Consider the following 17,129-nt stretch of genomic DNA (forward strand, 5'->3'; position numbering starts at 1 on the left):
CATGTTTGTGGTTGTAATGTGACAAAATGTGGGAAAGTTCAAGGGGTTGAATACTTTTGCAAGCCACTGTACCTGAACCGATGACTTATTGGTGCTCCAGGGTTGGAGCACAGAGTCCTCTTTTCCACTTCTTACATTTATAAGTTGGCCAGAATAAGTGAAACTGGGGAAACCATGGCACACCCATGTTTCTGCCTGTAGTACCAACCCTTGTATGTGAAATATGCAGAATCAAGACACAGTTCCAAGAGCAAACACACTTCGTGGGTGCTGAGGGTGGTTCTGTTGCTGAGGTTGGGGTTGTCTTGTAATTTCTTACGAACTACTTAAACTGCTTCACTGACTGGAACACAAGTAAAGAGAACATCGCATGAGGCCATTGTTTCATCTGCCTCCCTAACGGCATCTCTCATTTTCTCAAAAAAATCCAAAGTGTTCTGGATTTGGTGTTTAAAGCTGCCTACCAACAGATTGATAATTACAGACAATTGTTCAATCCGGACAATCCAGATGGATGATAATGTTGTCGTCATTACTAAGCAATGTGAATGCCTTTCTCTCCTCCATGCTGATGTTGGATGCTGGGGACTTTGCATTGCTTAGACAGGCCAAATCTTTCGTCCATAGTTGGTCTGCATTGCTGAAAACTAAGCTGTTTTTTAATTTTTTTTTAAATTTACAGTTATAAAAGGGTGTAAAAGAGTGTATTTATTTATTTAATTATTTGTTAAAAAACCCTAACCAACCTAGCAACTGACCAAACAAACAAAAAACCCCTGAATAAACCAGCTAGTATTGGTGCTTAAAACCAAATCCCAAATAGTTGTCCTTTGAAGGTCCTCATTAGACCCTTAACAGAGGAAACATAATTGTTTCAGGGCACTTTCATGGGTTGTTTTGGATGTTAGAAACAAATCAATAACTTGATTTTTCAGTTGGAACATTTGTCAGTTCTGACACATCACAGCACAACAGCACAAAATGGGGACATTCATGCGGCGATCTGGAACCTTTGTATGATTATCAGATAAGTATAAATGAGCAATATGTCTTCTCATGGTCCTAGATGTTGGATTAAGGGTTTTTGAATACTTGGTTTCAAATACTTGTTTAAGTATTTTCTGCTTGATTCTCAAGTTAGTTATTGTTCATATCTTTATCTTCTTGCATTTCCTTAGTGCTTTCAATTTCAATTTCAATTTCTATCTTCCTCATTACCGTTTTATGTTCACTCATTTTCAGTATTCATAGTTATTTCCTGTTTTACTTTGGTAATAATAGTCATCTATATATTGTCTTTGGATTGACTGATTAGCTGCTCACTGTATAACTGTTTGGAAAAGAGCCGTCTAAAATGTGAATTTACACCTTCCCAAACAACTGCTGATCTTATGCACATGACACTCCCACCCTGTCCTTAGTGTACACGAAAAAGGGAACTGCCATTTGTCCTTATCTTGTAGTCCAGTCAACTAGAAGCAGTGAGAGAGTTTGCTCTATCATCAGGGCTGGGCATTTGATAGGATTCTGGCACTACAGCTAATCAATCTGCAGCACAGAGCTGCCAGGAGATGTGTAACAAAGCTCAAAGAACCTCACAAATGGTCCAGTCCTGGGGATTAGCCTCTGCACAGGATTAAATATTGATTTTGAACGTCTAAAAAAGCTTATTGTATAAAACTGCAGCAGACTACAAAAGTAGCGGACTCTATTCATGAATCTGTCTTTCAGAGAGGAGCATGAACTTTCAAATACAGAGACCCGGAGCATGAATTAAAACAGAAATAAATGGAGGAGAAATCAATGGCAGGGATGAACTATGGTGGCACATTGTTAACTGGGGAATCATAAGTCTCCCTCACTTCTTCATGTTGGAGGTGAGAGGGTGGTATATTTGCTTCTTCTGATTGTGATGACTACTTTATTGTAAATCCTAAAACTTTCTCACGTTATTTTTGATGATGGGCCGTTTCTATGGGAGTTCTAGTTTGTAACTCAAGTACAGCTGAACAATTTAATGGTTTTATGAATGATTAAAATATGTATGAAGTCCAGGGTGTACCCTGCCTCTCATCCTATGACAGCTGGAATAGGCTCCAGGACCCTATGACCTTGAATTGGATAAGTGGAAGGAAACTGATAAATGGCTGGAAGTACTGAAGTAAATAGGCCTTTATTGGAAATGATTACGTGATTAAAAAAGCAAAATAGCAGCTTTTTTCAGTGATTGTGTGAATGTGTGCGTGAATGGGTGGATGACTGGATGTGTAAAGCGCTTTGGGGTCCTTAGGGACTAGTAAAGCGTTATACAAATACAGGCCATTTACCATTGTGAAAACATGTTGCAAAAAATTAGATGGAAGGTGAGTCAGTTTAGTTCACACGGTGAGAAAGCAACTATGTGGTACACAACTGACGTTCTACTAGCAGCCTGGGTTTAGGGAGCGTGGGTAAAGCCTGGTTCTGCCAGAGGTTTCTTCCTGTTAAAATGAATTTTTCCTTCCCACTGTTGCCAATTGCTTGCTCAAATTGGTCATTGAGTATTATTGTGGGGTCTTCACAATGAAAAGCATCATGAAGGGACTATTCATGTGATATATATATATATATATATATATTAGGGGTGCAACGATACACAAAATTCACGGTTTGGTTCGGTTCGATACTTTGGTGTCACGGTTCGATATTTTTTCGATACAAAAAAATGTTCATGCATTTTTAATTTGTCATTTATTAAAATTATAAATATATATTTTAACTCAAAAGTACAGTTTTTAAATTTAACCCTAACCCTTGTGCGTGTTTTTTATTTTGACAGCGAATGCGCACCTGCGGACCACTTATGTGCAGCCCTGGTTATTTAGCTCGTCATATTGCAGCCACAGAAATTCTTTTGTCCATGAAACCATAAAGCTGCACTTTCTTTTTGCCTTATAGTCTCATTTGTCATAACTTCTCCGTTTTGTGGTAAGCTTTTCTTTGGCTGTCACTTCTTCACCCCGACCTGTCTTATTTGGCTCAGCAGAACTAAAATATATATCCTGCTGCTTTTACGCACGGACTCACATAAGCTCAGCGATTCTCTGCGCGATCAACCTCTCACATGTTTAAGCTTGCTGCGGGAGATTTCACTTGTCATGTTTGCATAGTAAGCTAACGATTAATAAGACGATGTCAGAGGAATTGGTGCACAAATTATCATCACTCACAGATCAGTGCTGTCGCTCTCTATACACAGTTCGCACGATTGCAAAGTGAAAGCAAAAAAACAAGCGCAAATTCAAACGCGATTTCAATATGTCACATATTGACAGTGGCTCACCGATGCCAATGACATAATTACCCAGCTACATTTCTGAAAGAATGCAAAAGCATTGACATATATTTTTCCTACAATAGCCCGACGGGCAGGGAAGAGATAGATTTTGGTAGCCCGACTGAAAAAAATCGCTAGCCCCGGGACGTCGGGCTAGCGATATTGCGAGCCCTGTATCTGATTGAGGAATCACTCATCTTTGGAAAAGAGAGTTTATTACAGAGAAATGTCTCTTTCCAAAATAAAAGCTATACTATCCGCTTCTTCTGGGCTATATTCTCAGCAGCATAAGGAGAATCACGTGCTAACAGCTGTCTAAATGACTCGGCTAAAGTTAGTAGCATGCTTGCTTGTTTTTGTCTTTGCACTAGGATGATGTCGGCGTAAATGTGCAGTCATATTCGTTGTGTTCCCACTAGTGCTTTCAGGTTAATCTCGTTGAAATGACCTTAACGCCACAACACGGCAAATCTCCGTTAACGAGCTACCGCCGATCTCTCCGTGCATGGGGCTAGACGGCCAACACGTTAACGAGCTAACTGCGCTAACACACTAGTTCACACCAATGTAATTGAGCATTGCACGGCACATCCAACATACTGTTTTACTTTAGTCCATGACTCGCTTACCTTCAGGGTCATACGTCACATGAAAACCAAAATAATTCCAAACGCCAGATCTGAATGAGGTTCAATTTGCCTGTTGCAAGGAGAGCTTAACTTCTGTCTCGCTAGCTTGCCCTGCGCTCTTCCTTCTGACTATGCTGTCTGTGTGGAGCGCTCAGTGGATCTACGCTGGAAAGTGCAGCCTAGGCGGAGTAGTCGAACACAGATTCACTGAGTGCTCAACACAGACAGCATCGTCAGAAGGAAAATTGATAAAATAAATTACAAATGTTGTATTGTTCGATACATATGCGTACCGAACCGAAAGCACTGTATCGAACGGTTCAATATCGATACGAATATCGTTGCACCCCTAATATATACATATATATATAGTCTAGCCTAGGACCCTTACTGGATACAGACGCCCCAGGCGGAAATTGAACTTGCGCTCCTCTGCTCCAAGGGCATGTAGTCTAACCACTACGCTATCCAGCTGCTATTCAGAGTGCTAGGTGCAGTGAGTCCCAAGCTAGGCGAGTGGCTCCAGCAGATCCCGGGAACAACATCGGAGATCTCTGTCCAGAAGAGCGCAGTCCTGGGAACAGCTAAGATACTGTGCAGGACCCTCAAGCTCCCAGAAGGAGAAGGAAAGTAGTGGGGCAGTCTACAGCGTGGATATTCAATTCAATTCAATTTTATTTATATAGCGCCAAATCACAACAACAGTCTTTAGAATAAAGGCGCCTTTATATTGTTAGGTAGACCCTACAATAAAATATACAGAGAAAAAACCCAACAATCATATGATCAAACCTTATGAGCAAGCACTTTGGCGACAGTGGGAAGGAAAAGGATGCATCAGTCCATCTGCCGTGACTGGTTGAGAGACCCAGAGATTAATAACAAGTGTGATTCAGCAGAGAGGTCTATCAACACATGTTGAGTGAGAAAGGCGACTGAAAAGGAAATACTCAATGCATCATGGGAATCCCCCAGCAGTCTACACCTATTGCAGCATAAATAAGCGAGGATTCAGGGTCACCTGGTCCAGCCCTAACTATATGCTTTAGCAAAAAGGAAAGTTTTAAGCCTAATCTTGAAAGTAGAGATAGTGTCTGTCTCCTGAATCCAAACTGGAAGCTGGTTCCACAGAAGAGGGGCCTGAAAACTGAAGGCTCTCCCTCCCATTCTACTTTTAAATACTCTAGGAACAACAAGTAGGACTGCAGAGCGAGAGCGAAGTGCTCTAATAGGGTGATATGGTACTACAAGGTCATTAAGATAAGATGGGGCCTGATTATTTAAGACCTTGTATGTGAGGAGCAGGATTTTGAATTCAATTCTGGATTTAACAGGAAGCCAATGAAGGGAAGCCAAAACAGGAGAAATATGCTCTCTCTTTCTAGTCCCTGTCAGTACTCTTGCTGCAGCATTTTGGATTAGTTGAAGGCTTTTCAGTGAGTTTTTAGGACATCCTGATAATAATGAATTACAGTCGTCCAGCCTGGAAGTAATAAATGCATGAACTAGTTTTTCAGCGTCACTCTGAGACAGGATATTTCTAATTTTAGAGATGTTGCACAAATGGAAGAAAGCAGTCTTACATATTTGTTTAATATGTGCGTTGAAGGACATGTCCTGGTCAAAAATGACTCCAAGGTTCCTCACAGCGTTACTGGAGGCCAAGGTAATGCCATCCAGAGTAAGAATCTGGTTAGATACCATATTTCTAAGATTTTCAGGGCCGAGTACAATAACCTCAGTTTTGTCTGAATTAAGAAGCAGAAAGTTAGCGGCCATCCAGGTCTTTATGTCTTTAAGACATTCCTGCAGTTCAACTAATTGTTGTGTGTTATCTGGATTCATGGACAGATAGAGCTGGATGTCATCTGCATAGCAGTGAAAATGTATGCTATGTCTTCTAATGATGCTGCCTAAGGGAAGCACGTATAATGTGAAAAGAACTGGTCCTAGCACTGAACCTTGTGGAACTCCATAATTAACCTCGGTGTGTGAAGAGGAGGATATTACTTTGATTTTTTTACCGCAGAAAAGGATGAGAGCATGATGGTAAAGTGGAGGCTGCTCCAGGACAGTAACAATTATGCTGATAATACAACTTCGGGTCCTTGCAAGCACCTGCGAAGACAGCATGCTAATGCTAAGCTAGCCAAGAACACAGAGTAATCTTAAAGCTGAGTGAATGCTGACCCCAGCCCAGCATCGTCATAAAGTGAGCTGTTATTTGTGGTGAAGTCAGCCACTGCTAAACTTCAACAGGTAAAAAAGGGATGAGAAGTCAGGCTGCAGCCTCCATTTCCACCTGTTCATGTTTCTATAGTAGAATCAACATGACCATCACTTTAAAGTTTGGTTTTCATCTTTGCTTCGTATTGTTGGCTTTGTGTTCATACCTAACTACTAATATATATATATATATATATATATATATATATATATATATATATATATATATATATATATATATATATATATATATATATATATGTGTGTGTGTGTGTGTGTGTGTGTGTCCTCATTAGGATAGGGATTTGTGTTGGTGGGTGGGACTGTAGCCTGTAGGTTTATATTGTTAATTGGTAATTATGAGACAGTGAGTTTCAGATCATTTTATAGAGTAACATGATAGTAACTTAACGAGTAGTACAAAAACCGGTTCTTGATTCCCATCCCTATCGATAAGGGAATAGATTAAGAGATTGAATCAATAAGTGATCGATAATGGAAATGGAACAGCTAAATTACTCAAACTCATACTCCATTTCTCATACATACTCGGCACAGATGTTTCTGTATACTAATTGAATTGAGTGATCATGTGGCTCACATGAATAGTATTCATATTTAAAACAATTTTAAATGATGATAACAACAGGAGAAAGTGAATTAACATCTCCTTAAAGTTCAGTATGGTTTTTGCAAACAGTTTTAGTCATTCAGTGTTGTATTGAAGTGCACTAAAAGTGACCAAATTAAATTTTTGGGGTTGGCCTGGGTAAATGCCCTGGGACTGATCACTTGTTATATAATCTTTAATCCAAGAAAAAACAAAACTTTTTTCCACTTCCATTTCCACTTCACTGATTCAAAGATTTACAAGATGAATTCTCTGTAACAAGTTCATATTTCCCAGAGGAGCAATCTTTGGATTAATTCATTTTTGTCAGATAAACAGAGGAGTCACATTCTGTACAAAACCAACACCATCTGTTGTATGTCATTATTATTACTATAAAATGTGCTGTTGTTTTCTGATGTCCTTTATTGGTGATTGTAAGTTTGATTGGTTTAGTTAGTTAAAAGTGTTAGAGTTACTAAAAAATATTGGGAACAAAAGTCCTGCTCAGTGTAACTATATAATATCAAATATGCACAATTTTATTTATACAGTGCCAAATCACAGCAACAGTTGCCTCAAGGCGCTTTATATTGTAAGGTGGACCCTACAATAATACATACAGTGAAAAAACCCAACAATCATATGACCTCCATATGAGCAAGCCCTTTGGGACAGTGGGAAGAAAAACTCCCTTTTAACAGGAAGAAACCTCCGGCAGAACCAGGCTCAGGGAGGGGCGGGGCCATCTGCTGCGACTGGTTGGGGTGAGAGAAGGAACACAGGATAAAAGACATGGTGTGGAAGAGAGCAAGTATGATTCAATGCAGATAGGTCTATTAACACATAGGGGGTGTCCAAATTCATAGGCTGCATCCTCCTGACGCTGCACTTTTAGACCGATTACATCACAGCGACGTGACAAAGGCTGTCCAAATTCATAGACTCCTACAAATGCGTCCTCCTTTTCCTCAGATTTGAAGGATGGGTCGGGTGTAATCCTTCGTGGCCCACCATATCCCAGGATTCATAGCGCGGCCCAGCCAATTCCAGTTTCCAACAATGGTGACAGCTACTTAGTTTTAATATTATTCTTATTACTTTTTCTGGGTCACAAAATAAACCTTTAAGATATTTTCAGGTGAGAATGTAGCTGTGTAAACTTCAAATATCTGCTTGGTTTATCAAGACATCACATATTTGCAAAACAACTCCAACATTTTTGGAGACGTCTGTTACCCACCAGCTCGATAGCTAGCCGGGGCGATAACAGCGAACTCCTCACACATCGTTTTCAAACCTCCTGCGGTCTTTCGCTACTTAGGTTAAACTTAAAACTGTTATTGTTTTTAGTGTTTTATTTGTTCTTGAGTAAATCGGTTTGGCTGAGGATACAGCTGAACAAATGTCAAACGGAAAACTGATTAAACAGAAGTCTAAGATGATCAAGAATTTACGCCAGTGTCCTGTTATATTTTAGATAGCAAGGAGCAAACGGCTGAGTTTATTAAACTCCACCGAGACAGCTGGTGACGCAAAACTGAAGGCTAGACCGTCCAATTTCACAGCCGCTCACGTCCGGCCTACCCAGCCTTCGGAGGACCTGGCCCACGTAGACCGCCTATGAATTTGGACACCCCTATAGTCAGGGATGGGTATCGAAAACCGGTTCTTGTTGAGAACCGGTTCCCACTGTTTCAATTCCTTGGAATCGTTTGCCACTTTTAAAAACGATTCCCTTATCGATTCCAGTCGCCCCGAATGACGTCATCACGTTGAGTAGCGTCTTTTATCCAGTAGGAAACACGGCGCCTGAGCGGCACAAACGCTCAAAAGTTTGGTTACACTTTATGAGAAAGGATGACAACAGGGCAACGTGCAATACTTGCAAAGTAGAGATTTCATCAAAGAGAGGAAACACTACGAATATGCAAAAGCATTTGCTCAAAAAACACGCGATTGCTTTCAACGAATGTCGTGTTTTTGATCCGCTCCGGACTAGCGAAGCTCAACCCAGCAGCAGCGGTAGCGTTTCCACGTCCTCTCCCGTTAATACTGCAGGTAACTAATCAATTAGCATTGCATATTATGTTAGCGCGATCTACCTTATTACAAAACCTGCTATTACTGTGCGTTGCATTTAGATAACCATGATGAGAGAGACAGAGTCTGGCTGGCTCAGATGCTGGCAGTTCTCACTGCAGTCTACCGGTAGCGTCTCCTTTCAGGCCAGGATAGACGAATGTCACCGAGCAGTGACTAAGTTTGTGGTCAAAGGCTTGCACCCATTTGCCACAGCACATGCCCCCGATTTCACTTTGGTAAGTGAATGTGTTTAATTGTAGGCAGGGACATTACTGGATATTCTTGTGTAATTGCTACAGAATAATTAATGTTAAACTTTGTTATTGCTACAGGAGAATATTTATTTTATTATTTTACATATACATTTTTTTTCCTGGGGACCCTGTGACACCCCATTGAAGAGCCGTAGGCTGTGGATCTCTTAAGATCTCACTGTTGGGTTTGTAAGGCCATGTTACTCCTAAATTTCTATCTTGTTCAAAGAGAAGATATAAAACACAGTTCTAAGCTAATCGACTTTAGTGTTCTCCTTTTAAAAAAAAAAGAATCGATAAGAGAATCGATAAGGAATCGAATCGTTAAACAGAATCGAAAATGGAATCGGAATCGTTAAAATCTTATCAATACCCATCCCTACCTATAGTGAGTGAAAAAGGTGACTGAAGAAGAAATACTCCCCCAGCAACCTACACCTATTGCATCATAACTAAGAGGGATTCAGGATTCTGTATGTAGTTTGTACTAAATACAGATGTAAAACAATACATATAAAATAATGGACTCCTCTTTGTATGCCTCACAGTCATTTGGTCGACTGCCTACCATTTTCAAATGAGAAAGTACTGGATAATGTTCAGACCTCGACACAAGCAAGTCATGTGACAAACTGGCTGCTGCAGGAGTTAGACTAGTTTTAGACTAGTTGAGACAAAATGCTGACAGACTGGATGTTAAATCATAAATGTCATGCCAAAAAATAAAAAGTGAAACAAGGTTAGGCAGTAAACTTTTATTGGACTAACAAAACAAAACAAAACAAACATGCATGCATACACACAAACACATAAAACCCTTAGCACAAACAGTGAAGAGCAAACAAAAGCATCATGTCCTCGACAGAAGAGACTACAGCAAATACAGCCACTTCTCCTGCATCAATAATCCCCACTTAATAATCAGGAGATTAACTGATATCAGGTGTGCAGATGATGGTGGCTAGAAACAAATAAGGATGGTGGGTAGGGTGGGGCGAAAAAGCAGAGGGTCCCCTTAGCAAAGTGCAGCCCCTCCTTCATTCCTTGCAAACATAAAACTAATTACAATTGATTTATTATGGATCAGGTACCTTATCAGGTAAGAGAGGGAATTACCATTCTGAGCCAAAGGTTTGCAGCAGGTCACTGCTGAATGAGAAAATCAATCTAAGCTGAGTGTGTCACATCCCAAGGAGAACACAGCTAAAACACTTTCTTTTAAAAAGGCTGAAAATCATGTTTTTTTATACATGACATTACTCAGTAAATATGAGCGGATCACCAGATCTTGCCAGGGAGAATAGTGTACACTGTAAAGTGAAATTTTCTTTGGTGGCGATATGTTGTATTTTATAAAAGAGAAGAAACATTGCCTGATGCTTTCCTCTGAAGAAATATTTTCTTTGTTTCCACCTTGTTTTTCTGTGGCTAGTGTCAGGCCCTCTCCAGGTCTCCAACACTCTTTTTTTTCCACCCTGAGCAACTTTGAAAACTTCATCAATATGTTAATGACTTAATCTTTAAACACTTAAAGAAACCGTTAATAAACATTGATTTGAACACTTGCCACCATTAAGTCACATTAATCCAGTGCAAATAGCTGATACACAAACTGCAACACAGGGCAATTTGTGCAGGATTACTAAAAAGGAAAAATTATGTCAAAGACACTGATCATTCTTTCAGTAGCAGGAATGAAATGAGGCAGTTTGACTCTGTCAAAAGATGACTAAGTCTTCACTTTTTCTGATGATTTCAGCAAGTTTAAAAGGAAGATACTCTCTAAAAGAGAGTTATTGAAAAATCGAATCATTTTTTCAAGAGTGTCATCCTCAACAAGACCACCTACAGTCACAATATTAACAGGTCTGGATTTGGCTTTTAAAGCTGCAATGAATAAAACAGATGTTTAGCACTATGTTTAGCACACCTCCATTGTCAAGTTTGCTGACGACACTGCTGTTGTGGGCCTGATCTCCGACAACATCGAGACGGCCTACCTGGAGGAGATTAGGAACCTGGAGACCTGGTGCCAGGAGAATAACCTCCTCCTAAACATCAGCAAGACTAAGGAGCTGCTCGTGGACTTCACTACAAAGCAGGCGAGGAATTACAAACCCCTCATCATCAGTGGCACGCCAGTGGAGAGAGTGGACAGTTTCCGATACCTGGGTGTCCACATCACTCAGGACCTGTCATGGTCCTGTCACATCAACACCCTGGTTAAGAAAGCCCGTCAGCGTCTCTTCTTCCTCAGAAGACTTAGAGACTTCCATCTGCCTCTGAAGGTGCTCAAGAACTTCTACTCCTGCACCATCGAGAGCGTCCTGACGGCAAACATCTGCACCTGGTTTGGGAACAGCACCAAGCAGGACAGACGAGATCTGCAAAGGGTGGTGCGCTCGGCAGAACGCATCATTCAATCAGAGCTCCCTGACCTGCTGTCCATCTACACCAAGCGGTGCAAGTCCAAAGCTAGGAAGATTATGATGGACCTCTCCCATCCCAACAATGGACTCTTCTCACTGTTGAGGTCTGGGAAGCGCTTCCGCTCCCTTAAGGCCAAAACAGAGAGAATGAGGAGGAGCTTCTTCCCCCAGGCTATTCGGGGCCTGAACCAGGTGTAGGACTGGACTCTCCCAAACACGTCACTATAAGACTGGACTCTCACACACGTCACCACACGCACCACCACACATTTCCTATAATCCTATAATTCCTATAATTTATAATCCTTATCTTTATAATCTCTTCTGCTATTTGCACATTCTTTACTGTAAATTCCTAAGTTAATTTGTAAATTTTTGTAGTAAACTGTAAATTGAAAATATTGTAAAACTTTTCTTCTGTCATTTAATGGTCGGGCATTGTACAGCTACAAGCATTTCACCCCCATGTCATACTGTGTATGGTTGTGTGTGTGTGACAAATAAAATTTGAATTTGAATTTGAATTTGACACATAGGGAACACATAGGGAAAGATATTCACTAAGCACACTATCAGTTGTTAGCATCTTGATGGTCGCGATGAGAAAGCATCTTCACTAACTCATCCTGGATATTGGTTCTGACACTCACCAGCCCTCCCAGCCACCCTTCGTCTGTTTAGTGTACAGTCTCAGACTGCTGGATGTGGTGTGACGCCCTCCATGTATGGTAAGGAGCTTTCTTGTCTTGATGCCAGTGGCGTCTGTCTCCTCCTTTAACCAGCTTATTATCCCAGCAGGGTATCTGATGACAGGCAGGGGATAGGTGCTGAATTCCTAGATCCTGTTCTTCCCATTCAGCTGACTCCTCAGGACTTACTCTCTACAGGGATTTGATGGTTGCAGTTTTCCTAGTGGCCTCTTCATGGTTCTCATTTCAATCCTGTACTTAATGGTGACTTGTGCTGTTGGTTTGACGTTGGTCACTAGTGTTGTTTTCTATTTCCACTGCATTCCTGATTCAAGATTCAAGATCCTTTTATTTATCACGTACATAGTTATACAAGTATAACATGCAGTGAAATGTGACCTGATACGCTCCTCGACTGTGCAAAATAGAGAGAGAAAAAACCCCATTATACAGTAAGTAAGTAGATATATACAAAGAGGACATTATGTGCAATAAGTGAGTGGATTATATACACTAAGTTAAATAGAATAAAACAACCTGGAAATTCACAGTTCAAAAATCTGGGAATGTACATTGCGTGAGTGGGGTGTTAAAGTGACTTAAAGTGCCCCAATGAAGTCAGAAGGATCAGGCATGATTGGGAGTATGTGAGTCCTGACTCAGTTTGTTATGGTTGAGTGTGTGTGTGTGTGTGTGTGTGTGGGGGGGGGGGGGTTCTGATGTAACACACGGCTGGCCTGAGGGTAGAAGCTCCTCTTGAGGGTCTCTGTTCTTGCCCGGATGGTGCAGAACCTTCTGCCTGATTGCAGAAGTTGGAACAGTTTATTGCTGGGGTGGAACAGGTTCTTCAGTATCTGAGTGGCTCTGGTCCAGTATCTTTTGGTGTAAATGTCCTGTAGGGAGGGAGGAGCAGTCCTGCAGCAGCGTTCTGCTGTATGGATCACTCTCTGAAGAGTTTTTTTGTACTTGACACAGCTGTTCCCATACCAGGACTTTCTGTGTGAGGATGCTCTCCACAGCAACTATATAGAAAGTCCTGAGGATCCCTGGAGAGGCCCTGAACTTCCTCAGTTGTCGTAAGTGGTGCAGGCTCTGAATAGCCTTTTTGAACTGGATCTGAATGTGAGCAGACCATGTCAGATCTGAGGAGATGTGGACACCAAGGTATTTGAAGGACTGCACCCTCTCCACTGGAGCTCTGCTGATGATAATGGGCTTGTAGTTCCTGTGCTGACTCCTTGTGAAGTCCACCACCAGCTCCTTGGTCTTGCCGACGTTCAGCTGGAGGTGGTTATCCTGGCACCACATTGCCAGATGAAGGCTCTTGGGGTCCTATTGGGTTTGTACAGTTCTAGGCATTCCAGGATCCATGTGTGAGGCACTGTGAGTCATAGGCTTTGTTGTAGTTAATCCAGGTAGTGTAGGTTGGTTAGTCTGGTCTTACAGTCTTGAGGGATGGATCAAGACTGGAGATAATAAAGAATAGTCGTGGTGGACAAGCAGAGGAAGATGTAGCTATACATCCTTCCTTCATCACAAGGAAGGAAAATGAGAAACTTGAGAAATACCAAGGGCTGAAAGCTTGAGAAGATGTGGAGGGTGAAGGCAACAGTGCTCCCCCACCCAGGTAATCGAAGCACTGCCCCAAGTGCTTCGATTACTTGGGTGAGTAGCTCGAGCTACTCCCAGGATTAACATCAAGATCGCTGTCCAGAAGAGCGCCGTCCTGCAGCAACAGTGCTAACCACTGTGCCACCATGCTGAGTTCAGTTCTCTTCAGTTTAATTGGATTTATATTGTAAGGTAAAGACTCTAGAATTCATCAAACGCTTGTGGGAAAAAGTTCTTTAATTGTAACTTTATGGAGTTTTCCTTGTGACTTTTTAAAATATGTGTGTTTCAAACATTTGTACCTCTTTTCTGTTCTGTGGCTTCTCCCACTCAGTAACCTGACCAAGAGGACTCAAGCTTGAAGGGTAAAGACTGTCCACAGTGGGGAAAACAAGTGTGTGACTGGGACTTCTTTCAGTTTTGTGTAGCTCATATTTTCTACAGCTGACCAGTTTCATGTAAGATTTACAGAAATTATAGGACGATCTGATTTCCTCGTGTCAGCATTGTTCCCACATCATCATAATTAATGTTGTTCCAGGTTCAACATTGCAAGTGACCAATCACCTTCTTGTGACGTCATTCCTTTGCGACTTCGAAATACCCGCCTTCGATTATTTCGAAATACAAGTGAAGAAGCGAAAAACCGCCGCCTGTCCGCCGAATTTGAAGTCAATTTGCCTGTCCGCCGAATTTGAAGTCAATTTAGGATACTTTCCTTTAATAAACGGTAAGCATTATACATATGTTCCTCACTTGGCTTGCTGTTTGTTTGCTAGCGATAGGCTACTTGACAACAGCATTAGCTAACCAGTGTTCTCTAGACCAGCGTTCCCCAACTTTTTGGGTGTTTCGTGGCCCGGGGGTTGGGTCAGGCAAAATTGCAGTAGCTTCCCTGATCATTTTACAAACATAAGTGAAGAGAATCTGGACTAAAAGGCCTAGACTTATGGTTGTGTGCTGAATCTATGAATCAAACTATCACCTGGAAACATAATTAACTGGTCCATAGCTGTGAAACTGGACATGAGTTCTTGATTCTATGGAGATTAACAGTAATCCAGAAATTTACAAATTTGTCCTGGTACATCGCGTAAATGTTGTCCCAGGGACATCGCGTAAATGTTGTCCCTGGGACATTGTGTAAATGTTGTCCCTGGGACATCATGTAGAATTTGCCCTGGGACATCGTGTAGATGTTGTCCCTGGGACATCGTGTAAATGTTGTCCCTGGGACATCGTGTAGATGTTGTCCCTGGGACATCGTGTAGATGTTGTCCCTGGGACATCGTGTAAATGTTGTCCCAGGGACATCGTGTAGATGTTGTCCCTGGGACATCGTGTAGATGTTGTCCCTGGGACATCGTGTGATAGCTTGTAAATAATGGAATGAAAATTATTGATTGTTATTAACTTGTGAAAAAGAAGTGTAACAAATCCACATGTTATGTTCTTACACCCTTACAGAAACTGTGACTCCTTCACAATGTCAGGTAAATGTCAACTCATGTTGAATAATCAACCAATCAAGCCTTTTATTATCACATGCAATGTTACACGTACAACTGCAATGAAAATTTCACCCCCTTCTGACCATACATATATTGCTTAAACATCACATTGGGAAGACAGGTCGGAAACAGTTAGGAAGGTCAGAAAACAATTTAATTAATAGATGAGGGGAGAGGAGGAGAAAAAAGAACTACAACCAGACAAAGCTCCTAGAAGACTGAAATGGATGATGGTTGCAGCATGCAAAAAGAAAATGATATCTGTTGACTACAGCATATGCTTTCTCACAGATTACCTTGTGGGAGTAGCTGGACCAAACTCTATTGGTATTTCAAGTTTGAAATCCCTGTTTGACCAGACTAACATTTCAGATGAGGTACCTCTTGACATAAAAATCCTTTTATGTTGTCATAAAACTAATGTTAAATTCTGCTTTAAATACACTTTATTGTACAATTTACTTAATGAATCGTATTCCTTAGTTCTGTTTTTATTTATATGTATTTATTTATTTGTTTTATAAGGTAATAGATGGCCTAATCTATTTGCAGTGTGAGGTATGTTGAAAAGCTTGTTTGATCATAATGACATAGCATGTTTACGTTTTTTGTAATGTATTTGAAAACATAGGTGTATTTATGTTATTTTTATAGAATTTCCCTCACATTTATCCAATACCAAGCCAAATCACTGGAAAAATTTTGGATGGGTCCACAAGAGCACAAAGTGCATACTTTTTGAAGGTATGACTTGGACTGTGGTAACTATGTTCTTATCACAAAGGGTTTATAAGTTGCCACTATAAACAAACAGCATTTTCCAAAATTGAAGCCTTGTCAGAAGAACCTGAAAAATACCTTTCTGAAACCTTTTCTGTGTAAAGACTTGTTCAAAAGCAATGCACACAGATTAAAACATTTCTGTCTTGGCCAACTGATAAAGAACAACAAAAATTGAGTGGTGCGTGTTGAGTCTGTGGTCTTGATTTGTTTTGTACACACTATAGAAATTAATTAATGTAAACCAAAAATGACACTTTCTATATGTTTGTGTATCTGCAGAATTAATTACAAGTCTCACCTGACAAGCTTTTGCAGTTTTGCAGTGTCATTCTTGACAGAAAAACATACTTGTCACATTATTTTTATTTCCAGAAAAACATCTTTCAGATGTATGAGAAATTGATTGGAGCCTGTCTGGAAAACGGCAGCCACTGGACCTTGTTTGTAAGTTGCACAGATTTTGCACTCTCTCTAGTGCATGATACTTTTCAGTGTCCCTCATTAGGAAAGCTCAAGGCCCAAGCCTACCATATCCATCTTTTTACAAAACAGTTTTGTGACATACCCAAGAGGACCATAGTCTATATGAATTCATTTGGCGAGTCGGAGGTCAGAAAAAGTGCGGTGTTGAAAAACTGGAGGTAATTAATTAACATATTTAACATAACATATTTAATTTAATTGAAATCATTACCGAACGTGGTTATTGATTTCTCTATATGCTTTTTATTTGTAATAACTGCGATCTCTCAGCTCATTTGCTTCAGCAAGAGGCTGCGCTGGAGAGTGGACCTTGTCACATGTGAGCCACCCACATCAACAGGATGGGAACTCATGTGGAGTGCATGTCATAATGGTACTGAAAACTATAGCTTTAACCTATATAAGTAATGTTTACATTTTTGCCTGTTCAGTTTTTAAAGCCTTAGAGGCAGGATGGTAAAATCTCAATTTTTTTTGTAGATTGAACCATTTCAGCAGTAATG

General features: G+C 40.7%; 1 protein-coding gene and 1 long non-coding RNA gene across 2 annotated transcripts in view; both read left to right on the plus strand.

The window, feature by feature from the left end:
• The first annotated feature begins 7,685 nt into the window (after positions 1 to 7,685).
• LOC308395376 overlaps positions 7,686 to 17,129 on the plus strand; it is a 291,287-nt gene continuing 281,843 nt past the window's right edge. The window contains exons 1-2 of the long non-coding RNA XR_013971384.1: positions 7,686 to 8,842; positions 8,926 to 9,102. This is a non-coding gene — a long non-coding RNA (uncharacterized lncRNA). The remainder of the gene's footprint in view (positions 8,843 to 8,925; positions 9,103 to 17,129) is intronic.
• Positions 10,199 to 16,104, plus strand: LOC308395926 (uncharacterized protein; the record flags this gene model as incomplete). Its single annotated transcript, XM_080880976.1, has 7 exons — positions 10,199 to 10,219; positions 11,064 to 14,307; positions 14,391 to 14,579; positions 15,317 to 15,342; positions 15,652 to 15,737; positions 15,886 to 15,918; positions 16,015 to 16,104. The coding sequence occupies 2 exons, from the start codon at positions 10,199 to 10,201 to the stop codon at positions 11,745 to 11,747; spliced, it is 705 nt and encodes a 234-aa protein (XP_080737102.1). The 3' UTR covers positions 11,748 to 14,307; positions 14,391 to 14,579; positions 15,317 to 15,342; positions 15,652 to 15,737; positions 15,886 to 15,918; positions 16,015 to 16,104.

The sequence above is a fragment of the Rhamphochromis sp. 'chilingali' genome (assembly GCF_963969265.1).
Source record: "Rhamphochromis sp. 'chilingali' genome assembly, chromosome: 4".
NCBI lineage: Eukaryota > Metazoa > Chordata > Actinopteri > Cichliformes > Cichlidae > Rhamphochromis > Rhamphochromis sp. 'chilingali'.